General features: G+C 45.2%; 1 protein-coding gene across 1 annotated transcript; it reads right to left on the reverse strand.

The window, feature by feature from the left end:
* Window positions 1–549: 549 nt before the first annotated feature.
* LOC109569923 (serine/threonine-protein kinase MARK1) lies at window positions 550–3,218 on the reverse strand. The gene is given in 6 exon segments (XM_019975720.2): window positions 550–1,087; window positions 1,089–1,193; window positions 1,196–2,316; window positions 2,319–2,599; window positions 2,601–2,756; window positions 2,758–3,218. Coding segments are annotated over 6 exon segments (2,316 nt in total). The 5' UTR covers window positions 3,147–3,218; the 3' UTR covers window positions 550–823.
* Window positions 3,219–14,631: the final 11,413 nt, after the last annotated feature.

Here is a 14,631-nt window from a genome sequence, read left to right on the forward strand (position 1 = left end):
TGAATGATATCAACATTGCCTGCCTCCATACTTAGCAAGTATAAATGAAACTGCTATAACTTTATGTGCAAGTTTTAGAATGCACATATGTTTTCAACTCATTTGAACCAATATAAAAGAGCATGATTACTGCACTATACGATGAGTAGGTTTCATTTCTTAAACTGCCAATTGTCTTCCACAGTTGACTGTACCATTTTGCATTGACACCAGCAGCCAATGGGAGTCCCTGTTGCTTCACATGAACCTCACCTGCATTTGGTGATGTCAACATCCTGGAGGATACTCAGGCAAACTCAGTTACAAATAATGAGGAACTGAGGCCTCCTACTATCAGCCATATGAGTGACCCAAATTAGAAGTGCATCCTCCAGCTCCAGTCAACTAGGTATGCAATGGTATGCCATTGTTTGAATTTGCATTTCCCTAATGAGATATGATGTGGAGCATCTTTCCATATGCTGATTTGCCATCTATACATCGTCTCCTGGGAAGTGTCTGCTTAGGTCTTTTGCCTGTTTTTTTTTTTTTTTTTTTTAAGCAATCATCTGTTTTATTATACAACTCTATAAACAGAAGATGAACAGAAATACACAATATACTTACTTGTACATGTGAACCTACTTTTTTAGCTACAGATATTTATTATAGTTTATACTGACTTTAATTTTATAGCTCATAACTATGTATAACCTTATTGCAATAAGGGCAAATTCTACATGGGGAGATTCACAGGCCAATCACATTAGGCATCACCAGTACATTCAAAAACTGTACCTCATATAGGGGTGTATCTTCCCTGATCCTGTAAATTCGAGTGTCTTTACAGCTTAAGCTCATTTGCTATATTAGATGCAATGTTTTTAAAGGCAATAGACGTCCCGGATATTCGCTTGAAGCGGACCCCGTTGAGGGACAGTCGTGGCAACTTGCAGACTTCCATCTCCCACTGCACGAGGCTATCCTGCCTGGCATCACCATGGACGCAGAAAAGCAAAAACCTCTCTTTCTGTTCATAATCACAGTTATTTGCATCTAACACTTTGCGGATTTCTCTCATCATGTCTTTGGGGTCCATTGAACTAGTTAGTGGTCTTCATGCTCCACGTGAACCGCAGAGAATGTGGCTTGGAATCTTTACCCTCCTCCTTTTCTCTTTTGGTTCCCCTGTTGTACTTCTTGAGGTATCGGCTCTGCCACTGGCTTCGCCTTCACTTGGATCCCTGCGGATGAATTTGGATGTTATTTTGCTTATTATACCAGTGGACGTGCCCCTCCTGGCGTGCGCGAAGGCCCCAGTCTCGTGGGACGGGGAGGCGGGTGGCCGGTTGTAGGCGGCGCTGCGGCGCTCGCGCAGCTGCTCCCCGTGGAAGGTGCTGCGGCTGGAGCTGCCGCAGGGGAAGCAGGTGCGGTCGGGCGTCGAGGCGCTAATACTGTGAGCAGATGGCGACGCAGCGGGCACGCGCTGGCTTGTGCCAGGCCTGTAAGCTTCAGAGCTGTCTTTAATGGTTGGCAGTGTGACTTTAATAGGATGGCCGGAAGCGGACATGGACTTCTGGTGGCGGGGTCGTGCTGAGGGCACAGCGGAGGCCACGGCGGAGCCTGCAGAGGACATGCTGCTCGCGGACATCTCTGTCAGGCTGCTGTCTTTTCCGTTTTGCAACGCTGTGTGTCGATCTGTGGTTCTTTCACAGACATACGTATTCCTTCTTGCCATGCTACCTCCAGGATACACATTGTTACTTGGAATAGTTGAAGACTTTTTTCTTTCTGGCCCTACAAGAGGGCTTGCAGTCATTTCACTTTTTGATCCAACTGTTGTGCTGCCAAGTTTATGAGCCACATCTTTGTCCCAACCCTCTTTCTGTTCACTTTCCACGCTGTTAGCCTGAGGCCTTTTGGTATATGATACAGCAGGAGGAATGGATGGACCAGCATGATCACTAAAGCGTCGTTGCCTCTGGTTTGCCGAGATGCTCCGCTGGACCTTCAGGTGAGCAGGGGACTTCAGGGTGCTGTTGTTTAAGTCACTGCTGGGCCGGGACCTCTGACACAAGTTTCCACTGGATAACGATTCACCCCCGTCAAATTCAGGTGGTTTTCTACCTAGAAGAATATAAGTAGCCATGACTTCATCATATTTCTGATTTATTAAGGCATCATTTATCTCATCTCGTACAAAACCCATGGTGATCATGATATCTATTCTTTTTGTGTCACTGAAATCTGGTTCAGGCTCAGCATGTGGCTTTAGTTCTTCTTCTTCATGACCAACATTCATCCACCGATCTTTCATTATTTGTTCTAAGCTGCCCTCTTAATTGGATTCAGCACTAATAATTTCTTCAAAAGGTTTTCACAGTCTGTGGACATATAGAAGGGAATACGGTACTTCCCTGGTAAGACCTGCTCCCGCAGTTCCTTTAAATTCTGGCCGTCAAAAGGCAAGGAGCCACTGACTAACGTGTAGAGAATGACGCCGAGGCTCCACACATCCACTTCAGGCCCGTCGTACTTCTTCCCTTGGAAAAGCTCAGGAGCGGCATAAGGTGGGCTTCCACAAAATGTGTCCAACTTGTTCCCGACTGTAAATTCATTACTTAAGATCACGGTGAACAATACACTTTTGATGACAATACTGTACAGCAGATACAATCTGCCTAAATTTTGCACGGGCCTCTTTTTCTTTCATTCTTCCATGGGCAACTAAGTAATCAAATCCTTCACCCCCACTCGCGTATTCCATGACTAAATAGTCTTCCTGTTTCAATAACTTCAAACAATTTTACTATGTTAGGGTGATTCAATATCTTCATTATTCGTACTTCTCGAAACAACTTTTGTAGACTGGTAGGATTTAGCTGAGTTTTGTCTATTATTTTCACAGCAACCTCTCTACCGGTTAGAACATGCCTTGCCAAATTCACTTTGGCAAAATTTCCCTTCCCTATTGTCTTTTGTAAACGGTAATTTCCAGTGTGAGGCTGTTCGTCTGTTGCTGACGTAATGGAGTTTCTACACCGAGGGATGTTCTGTCTGCTACTTGATTTGGTTGGCTGGATATAGGGTTCAGTATATCCATCCACAGATGTATGGTTCTCCGTGTCCCGCTCGTTCACCGTCGGCAGTGGCGTCCGGGCCGACATTTTGTGCGGGCGGCGGGGTCAGGCCGGGGTCTCGCGGGCCGGGCCGGGCCAGGGCTTGCTGCGGGCCCCGGGGGCGAGAGGCAGGGGTTGCGGCCGCTTCGCGCGAAGCCGGGGCCGGGCCGGGGAAAGCGGCTCCCGCAGGCCGCGGGCGGTGCAACAAGCGGCCGCGGCGGGGGAACGCGGGGGACAGAGGACGCGGAGGAAGAGGATGGGGAGCCGCTTCCCGGGGCAGCGCCGCCGGGGGGACGCGGGCCGGGGCGAGGGAGGGCTCCGGGCGAGGGCGGTTGCCCGGCGCGGGCTGGGCGGCGAGGCCTGCGGGACGCGACGCCGAGGCTGGGAGGCGGGGCGGGAGCCGGAGAGGGGTGGTGAGTTGGAGGGCGGGATCCCGGCCCCGCTAGGCTCTCCGGGCGAAGGCCGAAGGCGAAGCGGCGCCGCAAATCACTGCCTGGCTGGTCCCGCCGAGCGCGGCCGGGAGCCGCGGCCCTGACAGCACTGCCCGCGTCGCGCCCCCACGCCCCGCCTCAGGTGAGCGGCGCCGCCGGGCCGAGCCGCAGCCACGCGCCCGGGGCCCAGCGCGGCGGCGCCCCCGCGCCCTGGGCGCGCCAGCCCAGACTCAGAGTCCCGCGCGGTCTCCGCCGCCGCCGCCGCCCTTGCCTATTTTTTTAATCAGATTGTTGCTTTTCTTACTGTTGAGTGTTCAAAGTTCTTTGCACATTTTGGGTAACAGTCATTTAACATATTTGCCTTTTGCAAATATTTTCTCCCAGTTTGTGGCTTGTCCTCTCATTCGTTTGACAGTGTGTTTTGAAGAGCTGAAGAGTTTAATTAAGTTCACCTTATCTCTTTTTCACGATTGTGCCTGTGATTTTGTATGCAAAGAGCCATTGCCATTCTCAGGTTCTCCTAGATTTTCTCCTGCTTTATCTAGGAGTTGCAGGTTTTTGCATTTTAACTTTAGTCTATGATCTATTTTCAGTTAAATTTTGTGAAGGGTATGAAGTCTGTCTGGATTCATGAACTTTTTATTTTTTTGGTATGTAAATATCCAGTTGATCCAGCACCATTTGCTGGAAAGACTATCTTTTCTCCAGTGTGTTCCTTTTCTTCCTTTGCCAAAGATCAGTCGATGATCTGTATGGGGGCTTTGGGGGTTCTCTATTCTGTTGCATTGATCTATTTGTCCCTTCTTTCAACAATACCATCCTGTCTTATTTTTAGTCATACCAGAGTATTCAAGACTTATGGTAAAGTAACAATCTAATATTAATGTAACTGAAATCTAGAAACAGAGATAACAGAGCAGAAGAAATGTTTAGGCATGATGAGATGGCTGGATGGCATCACTGACTCGATGGACGTGAGTCTGAACTCCTGGAGTTGGTGATGGACAGGGAGGCCTGGCGTGCTGCGATTCATGGGGTCGCAAAGAGTCGGACACAACTGAGCAACTGATCTGATCTGAACATTTTCTAAAATAATTAAACATATGAGACCATAGACCCAGGAACATAGAGATTCTCAATGGGATTTTTTTTTTTTTAAACCTAGATACATTATAGTAAAGCTGCTAAAAACCAATAGAGTCTGCAAGGCAGTCAGATCAAAAGGTGCATTTAATACAGAGAAACAAAGATAAGAACTATATCTTTGAAGAGCTGAAAGGAAAAATAATTGTCAACCAAAATTTATCTACCCTGTGAAAATCTCTTTCAAAATATAAGGCAAAAATCAGATATTTTCAGGCAAACAAAAGCCAAGAGAATTAATTCCTAATGGGCTTGTGCTATAAAGAGCTTTAAGGAAATTTCTTCAAGCAGAAGGATTATGATACCAAATAAAAACCTGGGTTTACACCAAGCAATGAACAACTCCAGAAATGATAAAAACAAACAACAAAAAAAAAACCCAACAATAATACTTTTAGACCTTTCCAAGTACACGATCATATCAACTGCAAGGGGTTGATTGACTCCTTTTCTTCCCCATCTGGGATCTCTTACTGATTTCTCTTTTCTTAATGCTTTCCCTAATGTGTCCAGTACATGTTGAATAGCACAGGGCTTCTTCGGTTTACTGTTGCTCTTAGTGGAAATGCCCCAAGAGTTTCCCCATTAAAGTAGATTTTTAGCTTTAGGAATGAAGTATATATATTTTATCATACGAAGAAGCCATTAATCAATTTCACTCTACAGTAATTTTGGTCAAGAGCTTTTTAGCATCTATGGAAATAATCATGATTTTCATCTTAAGTCTATTTATCTGATGTACTATGGTGATGTTTTCCCTAAACCAATATTTTCATAGTATTTGATAGTGTGAAGTTTGTTTTTTAATATTTTCTAACAGAACATTTTAATATTTATTAATATATTTTGTCTTAATACTCAGCAATTCAGTAATTGCTTAATTGCTTCTTTTTTTGTGCTTCTTTCTGAAAAATTGAGTTTAAATATCAACGTGCTACTTGCTATAGGAAGAAGAAATTGGAAGTTTTTCTTCATTTTATAAACTTTCAAACAATTCATGGAGCAGTGGGTCTTAACAGATTTGGTGAAATTATTACATGAAACCGTCCTGGCCTGGTGCTGTTTTGTGGGGAAATTCTTCTGTTTCTTCTATGCACATTGTTCTGTTTTACCTATCTAACCTTAACTGGATCCGTTTGGTAAATTGAATTTCCCTTCAACCTATGAATTTCATCTAAGTATGAAAATTTATTTAAATGGAAGTTTGCCAAGTAGTTTTCTGGAATTTTAAAGTTTCTCTGTTTCAGTTATATCTCCATTATCTTTCTTATTTTGTATACATGTGATTTGTCCCTTTATTTTTTTTTAAATAATTTTTAAATTTGTTAATGGCTGGACTGGGTCCTCATTGCTATGTGCGGGCTCTAAGCGCACAGGCTTCTCCTTGTCGTGGCTTCTCTTGTTGCGGAGCACGGCTCTAAGGCTCACATGTGGGCTCAGTGGTTGTGGAAGACTGGCTTAGTTGCCCTTCGGCACATGGAATCCTCCTGGACCAAGAATTGAACCCCTATCCCCCTGCATTGGTGTGCATACTCCTAACCACTGAACCACCTGGGATGTCCTTTTTTCTTCTTGATTATATTACTTATTTAAAATGTTTAGAAACCAAAATTTAATTCATTAATTAGATTTATTCTTTTTTAAAATCTCTGTCTCATTAATATCTGATTTTTTATCTTTAATATTTTCCTCCTTGTGTTTTCTTTTGGGCTTCTTTGTTACACTTTTGCTAGATTTTAAGTCCTGGAAATCTAACTCATCTATTCTTTCTCTTTTATTCACATACACATTTCCTCAAAATGATCTCTGAATTCAACAGTCTTTGAATGTAACATTCCAAGAAGAATTACTAGAATTTTAAAAGATGACCCTAAAACACACTTGGAAAAATAAATTGCTAATTAAACCTTGGAAATGTTTTTTTTCCTTTTTAAATATTTATTTACTTATTTGGCGGCACTGAGTCCTAGCTGTGGACTTACGGGATCGTCAGTCTTCACTGGGGCATGAGAGCTTTAGGTGCCTCGAGTGAACTCCTACTTGTGGCGTGTGGGATCTAGTTCCCTGACCAGGGATGGAACCCAGGCGGCCACCTGCTTTGGAAGCAAAGAGCCTTAGTCACTAGATCCCAGGGAAGCCTCTTATCTTGGACATGTCTAAGATAGAAAAACCAGGAAACTTGCCCTCCCACATATTAGAACTAAATAATTAAGGGGGTGTGACATTGGCATAGATACATAAATTGACCAATGAAAGAGAATAAAAGCCCTGACCTAGCCCAGGTAGTGCTGGATTCTTTTGTACAGCAAAGGTGGCACAGTATATCACTGGGGACGGGAGAGGTATTTAACAAATAGGACTGTGTAGAAAGGTCCCTAACGTGAAAGGAGAAGGGAAAACTAACGCATACTATATAATTACATAAACATCCAGATGATTAAATATTTATGTATGAAAAGCAGTATTAAATTCTCAATGGAGAAGTTGTTTTTTCTGAGAAAAAAGCGTTTTGGAGTTTCTTTTTCACACATCTTTTAATGCCATATTCTTTGTTTTCATTTAAAAGGGAAATAAAGCATGAAAAAACTTAGTATAGGGGCTCAGTATGGGAACTTACCTGGATTGAAACACCAAGATATTACTGTGGGCTTAAAGAAAAGAACTTAGAAAAGAATTCTCAATGTCTTTTAGGTAGGTTTGGTTTAGTTGCTCTGTTGTGTCCGACTCCTTGCAACCCCAAAGATTGCAGCAAGCCATGCTTCCCTGTCCATCACCAACTTGTGGAGCTTGCTCAAACTCATGTCCGTTGAGTCAGTGATGCCATCCAACCATCTCATCCTCTGTTCTCCCCTTCTCCTCTTACCTTCAATCTTTCCTAGCATCAGGGTCTTTTCAATGAATTGGTTCTTCACATTAAGTGGCCAAAAAATTGGAGCTTCAGTTTCAGCATCAGTCTTTCCAATGGACTGATTTCCTTTAGGATTGATTAGTTGGATCTTCTTGCAGTCTAAGGGACTCTCAAGAGTCTTCTCCACCACCACAGTTCAAAAGCAGCAATTCTTTGGCCCTCAGCTTTCTTTATGGCCCAACTCTCACACCCATACATGACCACTGGAAAAACCATAACCTTGACTAGATAGACCTTTGTCACCAAAGTAATGTTTCTGCTTTTTAATATGCTGTTTAGGTTTGCTGTAGCTCTTCTTCCAAGAAGCAAGCCTCTTTTAATTTCATGGCTGAAGTCACCATCTGCAGTGATTTTGGAGCCCAAGAAAATAAAGTCTGCTACTGTTTCCCTTGTTTTCCCATCTATTTGCCATGAAGTGGTGGGACCGGATGCCATGATTTAAATTTTTGGAATGTTGAGTTTAAGCCAGCTTTTTCACTCTCCTCTTTCATCAAGAGACTCTTTAGTTCCTCTTCACTTCCTGCCATAAGGATGGTATCATCTACATATCTGAGGTTGTTGATATTTCTCCCAGCAATCTTGATTCCATCTTGTGCTTCATCCAGTCTGGCATTTTCTATGATGTATTCTGTATATAAGTTAAATAAGCAGGGTGACAATATACAGCCTTGACGTACTCCTTTCCCAATTTGGAACTAGTTGTTGTTCCGTGTCCCATTCTAACTGTTGCTTCTTGACCTGAATACAGATTTCTCAGGAGGCAGGTATGGTATTCCCAACTCTTCAAGAATTTTCCACAGTTTGTTGTGATCCACACTGTCAAAGCCTTTAGCATAGTCAATGAAGCAAATGTAGATGTTTTTCTGGCATTCTCTTGCTTTTTTCATGATCCAATGGATCTTGGCAATTTGATCTCTGGTTCCTCTGCCTATTCTAAATCCAGCTTGAACATCTGGAATTTCTCAGTTCAAGTTCCGTTGAAGCCTCGCTTGGAGAATTTTGAGCATTACTTTGCTAGTGTGTGAGATGAGTGCAATTGTGCACATTTTCAGCATTACTTGATTTTCTATATCAAAGTAAGCAATGTCTATGTTTAAAAAGCTGACAAATATGAGTATATTAAAATTTAAAATGGTTTGTCCTGCAGTGACACCTTAAAACAAAGCAAGATATTGAAAAAGAGATTCACAGTATGTACAGACAAACAACACTATAGGGAACTAGCAAAAATTAAGGAGTTTACACTGAGAAGAAATGCCTCCGAATAAAGACATGTTCAACGTTTATGATGAGGAAATGCAAATCAAGATCCCGACTCAATATCAGTCTACACGCTAATAAATAATTAGAAGTCTGTCCACACCAAGGGCCAGAGAGGATATGCATCCAAGGGATCTCATATACGTTTCTGGTGAGAGTGTAAACTGGTGCTGCTGTTTGGGAAAAGCCTGGCACTACCCCTCCCCAGCTCCTGCAGTTACATATGCTTTGACCTAGCAGTCCCTCCGGCTGTTGAGACTGTGGGATGGAGAAAGGGCACACAGACAGAAACTGGTGAGAACACTGGCATTAGAGTCAATCGAAGAGGCTGGCTGTAGGGGTGGAAAGCAGCTTTCCCACGCAAGAGATATATAAATCAGCAAAAGACTAGAGCAGGAACTTGTCATAAAATGTTATTCAAATGGTCAATAAACAAATTAAAATGTGCTCCACCTCTCAGGCTAGAAAACCACAGTAAGCACAATGAAGTGTCCCCACATACTCACTACGATGGCTGAAGTGTTGAGGAGGATGTGGGGCAATTGGAACTCTCGTGTGAGGCTTGTGGGTGTAAATTTGTACAGTCACTTTGGGAAATGTGTGGTTTTATAAAAAGAGATATGGCTGTCCTATTCCTGGGGACTCATTCAACAGAAATGTATGGAAATGTGAATCAAAATCATGAACAGAATGCCACTATCACTGCGTGATACATAGGAGAGTTGGGAAGTCAGTAGACCCTAAGAGCTCTAATCACAAGGAGAATTCTTTTCTTTTGTTTTTATTGTACTATGTAAGATGATGGATAGTAATGAAATCTATTGTGGTAGTCACGTCACAACATTTGTAAGTCACACCATAATACTGGATACCTTATGTTTCTATGGTAATGTATGTCAATTATTTCTCAAATAAATTTGAAAAAGAAAAATAGAAAAGAAAGCCCTCAGCTGCACAATTTGCAATAGCCAGAAACAGAAACACACCAAAAATCTTCAGTAGTAAAATACAAGAATTGTAGCTTATTCACACAGTGAAGTCCTGTGTGTCAATGAGAACAAGCGTACCACAAATACACACAATTTGGATGACTCTCAAAATATAATCTTTTTTTTAAAGTTTATTTTCTTTTTTAACTTTACAATATTGTATTGGTTTTGCCATATATCAACATGAATCCGCCACAGGTATACACGTGTTCCCCATCCTGAACCCTCCTCCCTCCTCCCTCCCCGTACCATCCCTCTGGGTCGTCCCAGTGCACCAGCCCCAAAAGAGTCAGTTCCAAAAGGCATATTGTGTAAGACTCACTTATTATAAAGCTCAAAGCAGAGACAAGGCTGTGTGAAGTCTGGGGAGGAGAGGAGTGATGGACAAGGTGTTATTTGTCAGTCAGAGTGGAGATCACACCAGTGTGTTCACTCTGGGACAATGCATCACTCCTGCACTTAGGGTTTGTGCCTTTTCCTGTATGTTTGATATATTTCAACTCAAAGTGTACATTTTAAAGGAGAGATTTAGGAGAACAGGCTGAAGAGGGGAATGGAAATGGAAAGAAATAGTCCAGAGTGACTCTAAGGTTTTGGTCTGAGGAACCAGGTCATTGAGTCCCCTTTCCTGAGATGACAAAGAGCAGAGGAAAAGCTGGTCTGGGCAGGAGAGGGAAGGTCAAGTTCAGTTTTATTCAGGCTATGATGGAGGTGCTGAGAAGATTACCAGGGAGGATATCAAGTACCCAACTACATAGTCAAGTCTGGAGCCCAGAGGGAAGTCAGGCTGGAGATACAGTTTGGAAGTGTTTGTCCTGTAGACAGACTCCAAGGCCATGAGTCTGGATAAGGTCTCTGCTGGAAAGGAAGGAGGTTCCAATGGCTGAGAGGGGCGGGAGGGCCCTCAAACACTTAGCCTGGTGAAGGATAAGAACAACTGTGGATATCCAGGGGCAGCCAGAGGGGCAAGAGGGAAACCAGGAGAGTGTGGTGTCCACAGATCAAGTGGTTTCAAGGAGGAGGGAGGGACCAACTGTGTCTGAGGCTGCTGAGAGGTCAAGATGAGAGCTGAGAATTGACCACTGGATTCAGCAGTGTGGAGACCACTGGTGAACTTGTCAAGGGCAGTTCCATAGAACAGTGATGTCTGAAGGCTGGAGGAGGGAGGAGAGAATGGGAGGGGAGGGTGTGGAATGCAGACAGTTATTCCATGAGTTGTGCTATGCAGGTGAGCCGAGGAATAGGGCACGAGATGGAGGAGATGGTGCGTCCAAGAGATTTATGATGGAAGCTGTTACTGCATATTTGTGGAGGGGAACAGTGATCTGGCAAGAGAAAGAAGACAATTGTTTATTGCTGGGAGGGTATGAAGAGGACAGGACTGCACTATACTTGGTGGTTCACCTGCCAAGAAATGGGCAAGATTTGACAAAAAATGATCTGGCAGATAAAGCATTGCCTACGGAAGCAAATGCATTTTTTTCCCCTCCATCTCTACCTGGGTCTAGGGTAATGGGTTCAAAGAATTCTCCTAGGAAAGAGGTCCTTGCCAAGCATGCACAGGGAGGCACTGGGGCTGGGCTGGATTGGGCACTCACCCTCCCCAGCCCCCACAAACGCTTAGACAACCTCCCGCAGAAACAAAAGCCAGCAGGTGTCTCCAACCACAGCAGAGCTCAGAGAAGCCTCAGGAGCCAACAGAGGAGCCAGAATGGTGGGGGTTGTGCCCTTGTTTTTGCCATGGGAGCGCAGACTGCAGATCTTTGCAGTCCTGCAGTATGTCTTCGGCATCATTGCCCTGAGTAAGGGGACTGGGTTGGGGGACGGGAGACTGTGGGTTTCTGTCATTCCAGGTACACACAGTGTATTGATGGGACAAAGATGTAGGTCCTGAGGGGACTGCTGAGCCTACTGGCCCTCCTGGAGGCCTCTGCAGGGGGTGGGAATCTGTTGGGTCTGGGGGGTAGAAGCCCTCACCTGTGACTTTGGGCAGGGTTCTTAGCCTTCCTGGGCTGTGGGTTCCACCTGAATACCAGGACAGGGACCCACCTCAAGATGCTTTGTGCTGTGAGGAAGGAATCAGTGATTCTGGGACATTTGAGCTGCTCAGACTGCTCAGACAGGATTGAGTTCTTGCTTTTCATCCAGAGAAGAGGAGACTGACTCTGGTGGGTGGGAAAAGAGAGGGGAATAGGGATGAACAGGAGGGGGAGTGAGGCAGGGGCCCATACGGAATGGGCGAGTGAGAAGCACACGTGGGTCAGACTCTGGCTGGGCAACTGACTGCCTGTGGGATCCTGGAGGACCCATGCCAAGCCTCCCCGTGCCTCTGTCTCATCATCTGCAGAATGGGCCCAAGGATGCTGACCTTATCAGGGAGGGGCTGTGGATGAAAGGCAGAAATGTGCTCACTCTTCTCAGCTCAGCCCTGGCCTGGCCCTGGGTAGGGAGCCCAGAGGGTATGTGGGATCTAGTACCTGACCTATTCCCACAGTGAACATATCCATTATGACAGGAAGGCCACAAACATGCCAAGTTCAGCTCTGCTGAAGGGACCATTTTTGAGGAGGGCCTGGGATTGAGGACTGGGAAGGGAAAGTGACTGGCAGTGTGTGAGACTCTTCATCTCCCCTGCTGGCACCAGACTGGGTAGAAACTGCTCCCCCTGTAAGTGCTGGCATTCAGCCTGTACACAGATGCCACTGCTGTGCTAAGTCACTTCAGTCCTATCCAACTCTTTGTGAGCCCATGGACTGTAGCCCACCAGACTCCTCTGTCCATGGGATTTTCCAGTTAAGAATACTGAAGTGGGTTGCCATGCCCTTTTCCAGGGGATCTTCCTGACCCAGGGATTGAACCTGCATCTCTTGCGGCTCCTGCATTGCAGGCAGATTCTTTACCACTGGTGCCACCTGGAAAGCCCTCTATCCTGGTGTTAAACTATGTACATACTCTGTACAGAATGCTCTACAGCTATTTCACACATTCACACACAAACTTACACACACACAGTCACCACAAACCCAACACACACACCACACACATATACCAGGTGGTCCCTTAGAACCTCCCCCAACTTTAGCAGCTAAAATTTTCATCCCAAGTAAAGCCCCCCAGTTTCCTGCTCCCCACATCCCTGATGACTGACTTGTGTCTCTGTCTTAAGAGTCATTGAGCTTAGTCACTCAGTCATGTCTGACTCTTTGTGAAGCTTTCGGACCATAAGCCTCCAGGCTCCTCCGTCCATGGGATTTTTCAGGCAAGAATACTAGGGTGGGTTGCCATTTCCTCCTCTGGAGGATCTTGCCAATCCAAGAATCAAATCCTGGTGTCCTGTGTCTCCTACATTGCAGGTGGATCCATTGAGATATCAGGGAAGCCCCTAAGGATCATTAGACATTTTAAATATCCCTGATTGCCCTCATTACACAGATGAGCAGAGAAGCTGAGTGCCTACATATCCAAAACTGCAAGTCTGGGCCCCTCTGCTTCCAAAGGAAGAAAGGGAAGGAGGCAGAGGGAGGAGAAAGTCCTGAGAGTGTGGGAGGAGGTGTGGAGCATGGGGAGGAGGGTTATCCTAGGGCAGGGGATAAATCCCTTGGCTCCTGGATGAAAGGCATTGTGGGTCCAGAACCAGGTAGACTGACACCTGGGGATCATGGGGATGAGGAACATCTTTCTCACCTGGCCTTGGGGGAGCTTTGTGAGCAGGAGTGTTTCCGACTAGCTGTGCCCACCCCCAGCTCAGCCCGGGACCTGGGAGTATCAGGAACAGCGCAGGGAGGTCAAGTAGCCCTGGACCTGGAGCTAGAGGGAGGGAAGTTGATGTGAGCCCACCAACGTCAGGAGCTTGTACCTTGTCCCTTATCCTGGGGACAAAGAGGACCTCCAGGAGGGCTTTAGGTATGGGAGGGACAAGGTTCAGTCTTTGGGTACAGGTCCCTGTGGCTGCATTTGGGGTTTCTACTCTGTTGACGATTTAGGGGGTAGACTGATGATGGTGGAGAGTAGCCACAGTCTACATGAGGGGTCACCAAATTATGCCCCATGAACCAAACCCAGGTGACTGGTTATTTTTGCATTTGCACAGCCCATGAGCTAAGAATAGTTTTTACATTTTACATGATCTTGTGTCTATGTAATATCCTCCAAGTTGCCTTTTGAGCTGAGTGGCAAAGTCTAAAATATTTACAATCTGTCCCTTTAGGTAAATGATTGCCTCCCCTGGTCTAGGGAGGCTGAGGGTAGGTGGAAAGAAGGAACCTCTTTCCAGGCATAGTAGGAGATGGGTCTTCTGGGAAGGATTTAAAGGCTGACAGGAGATTAAGGGCTTTCAGTGGGGGAGTGAACCCCATACTTACTTTGGACAGCTGGTTAACACTGGATGTAAAATATGCACTTGTGGGAGGAGCAAAGAAGTGGCCAGAGAGGTCAGCTGGGCCTGTCACCATGACCTCAGGGCACAGGTACCAATAGTTTCCAGTGGGTTACTTGTTCACTCTGCTTCCTTTGCTCTCCTCTGTAACTCTCACACCTCACACAGAAAGGTAAGTTCCATTCAAACAGTTGGTCTTGTTCTCAGCTGTGTTTCCAGATCCTACAAGAGTTTAAGTCAATGAATGTTTGTTGAATGAACGAATATTGGGAGCATGATGGAGCCAAAATAGTAGAACTGAATGCCAGGTCCCACCCTACTTGCTGTGTGAGCTTAGCCAATTTGCATACCCTCTCTGGGCTTGGTAAAGTGGGGTGATACATTTTCCCACTTGATAGTATGAGGTGAAAGAAGTCTCTTTCCTAAG

Source organism: Bos indicus, chromosome 15 (genome assembly GCF_029378745.1).
Source record: "Bos indicus isolate NIAB-ARS_2022 breed Sahiwal x Tharparkar chromosome 15, NIAB-ARS_B.indTharparkar_mat_pri_1.0, whole genome shotgun sequence".
In the NCBI taxonomy this organism is placed as follows: Eukaryota; Metazoa; Chordata; class Mammalia; order Artiodactyla; family Bovidae; genus Bos; species Bos indicus.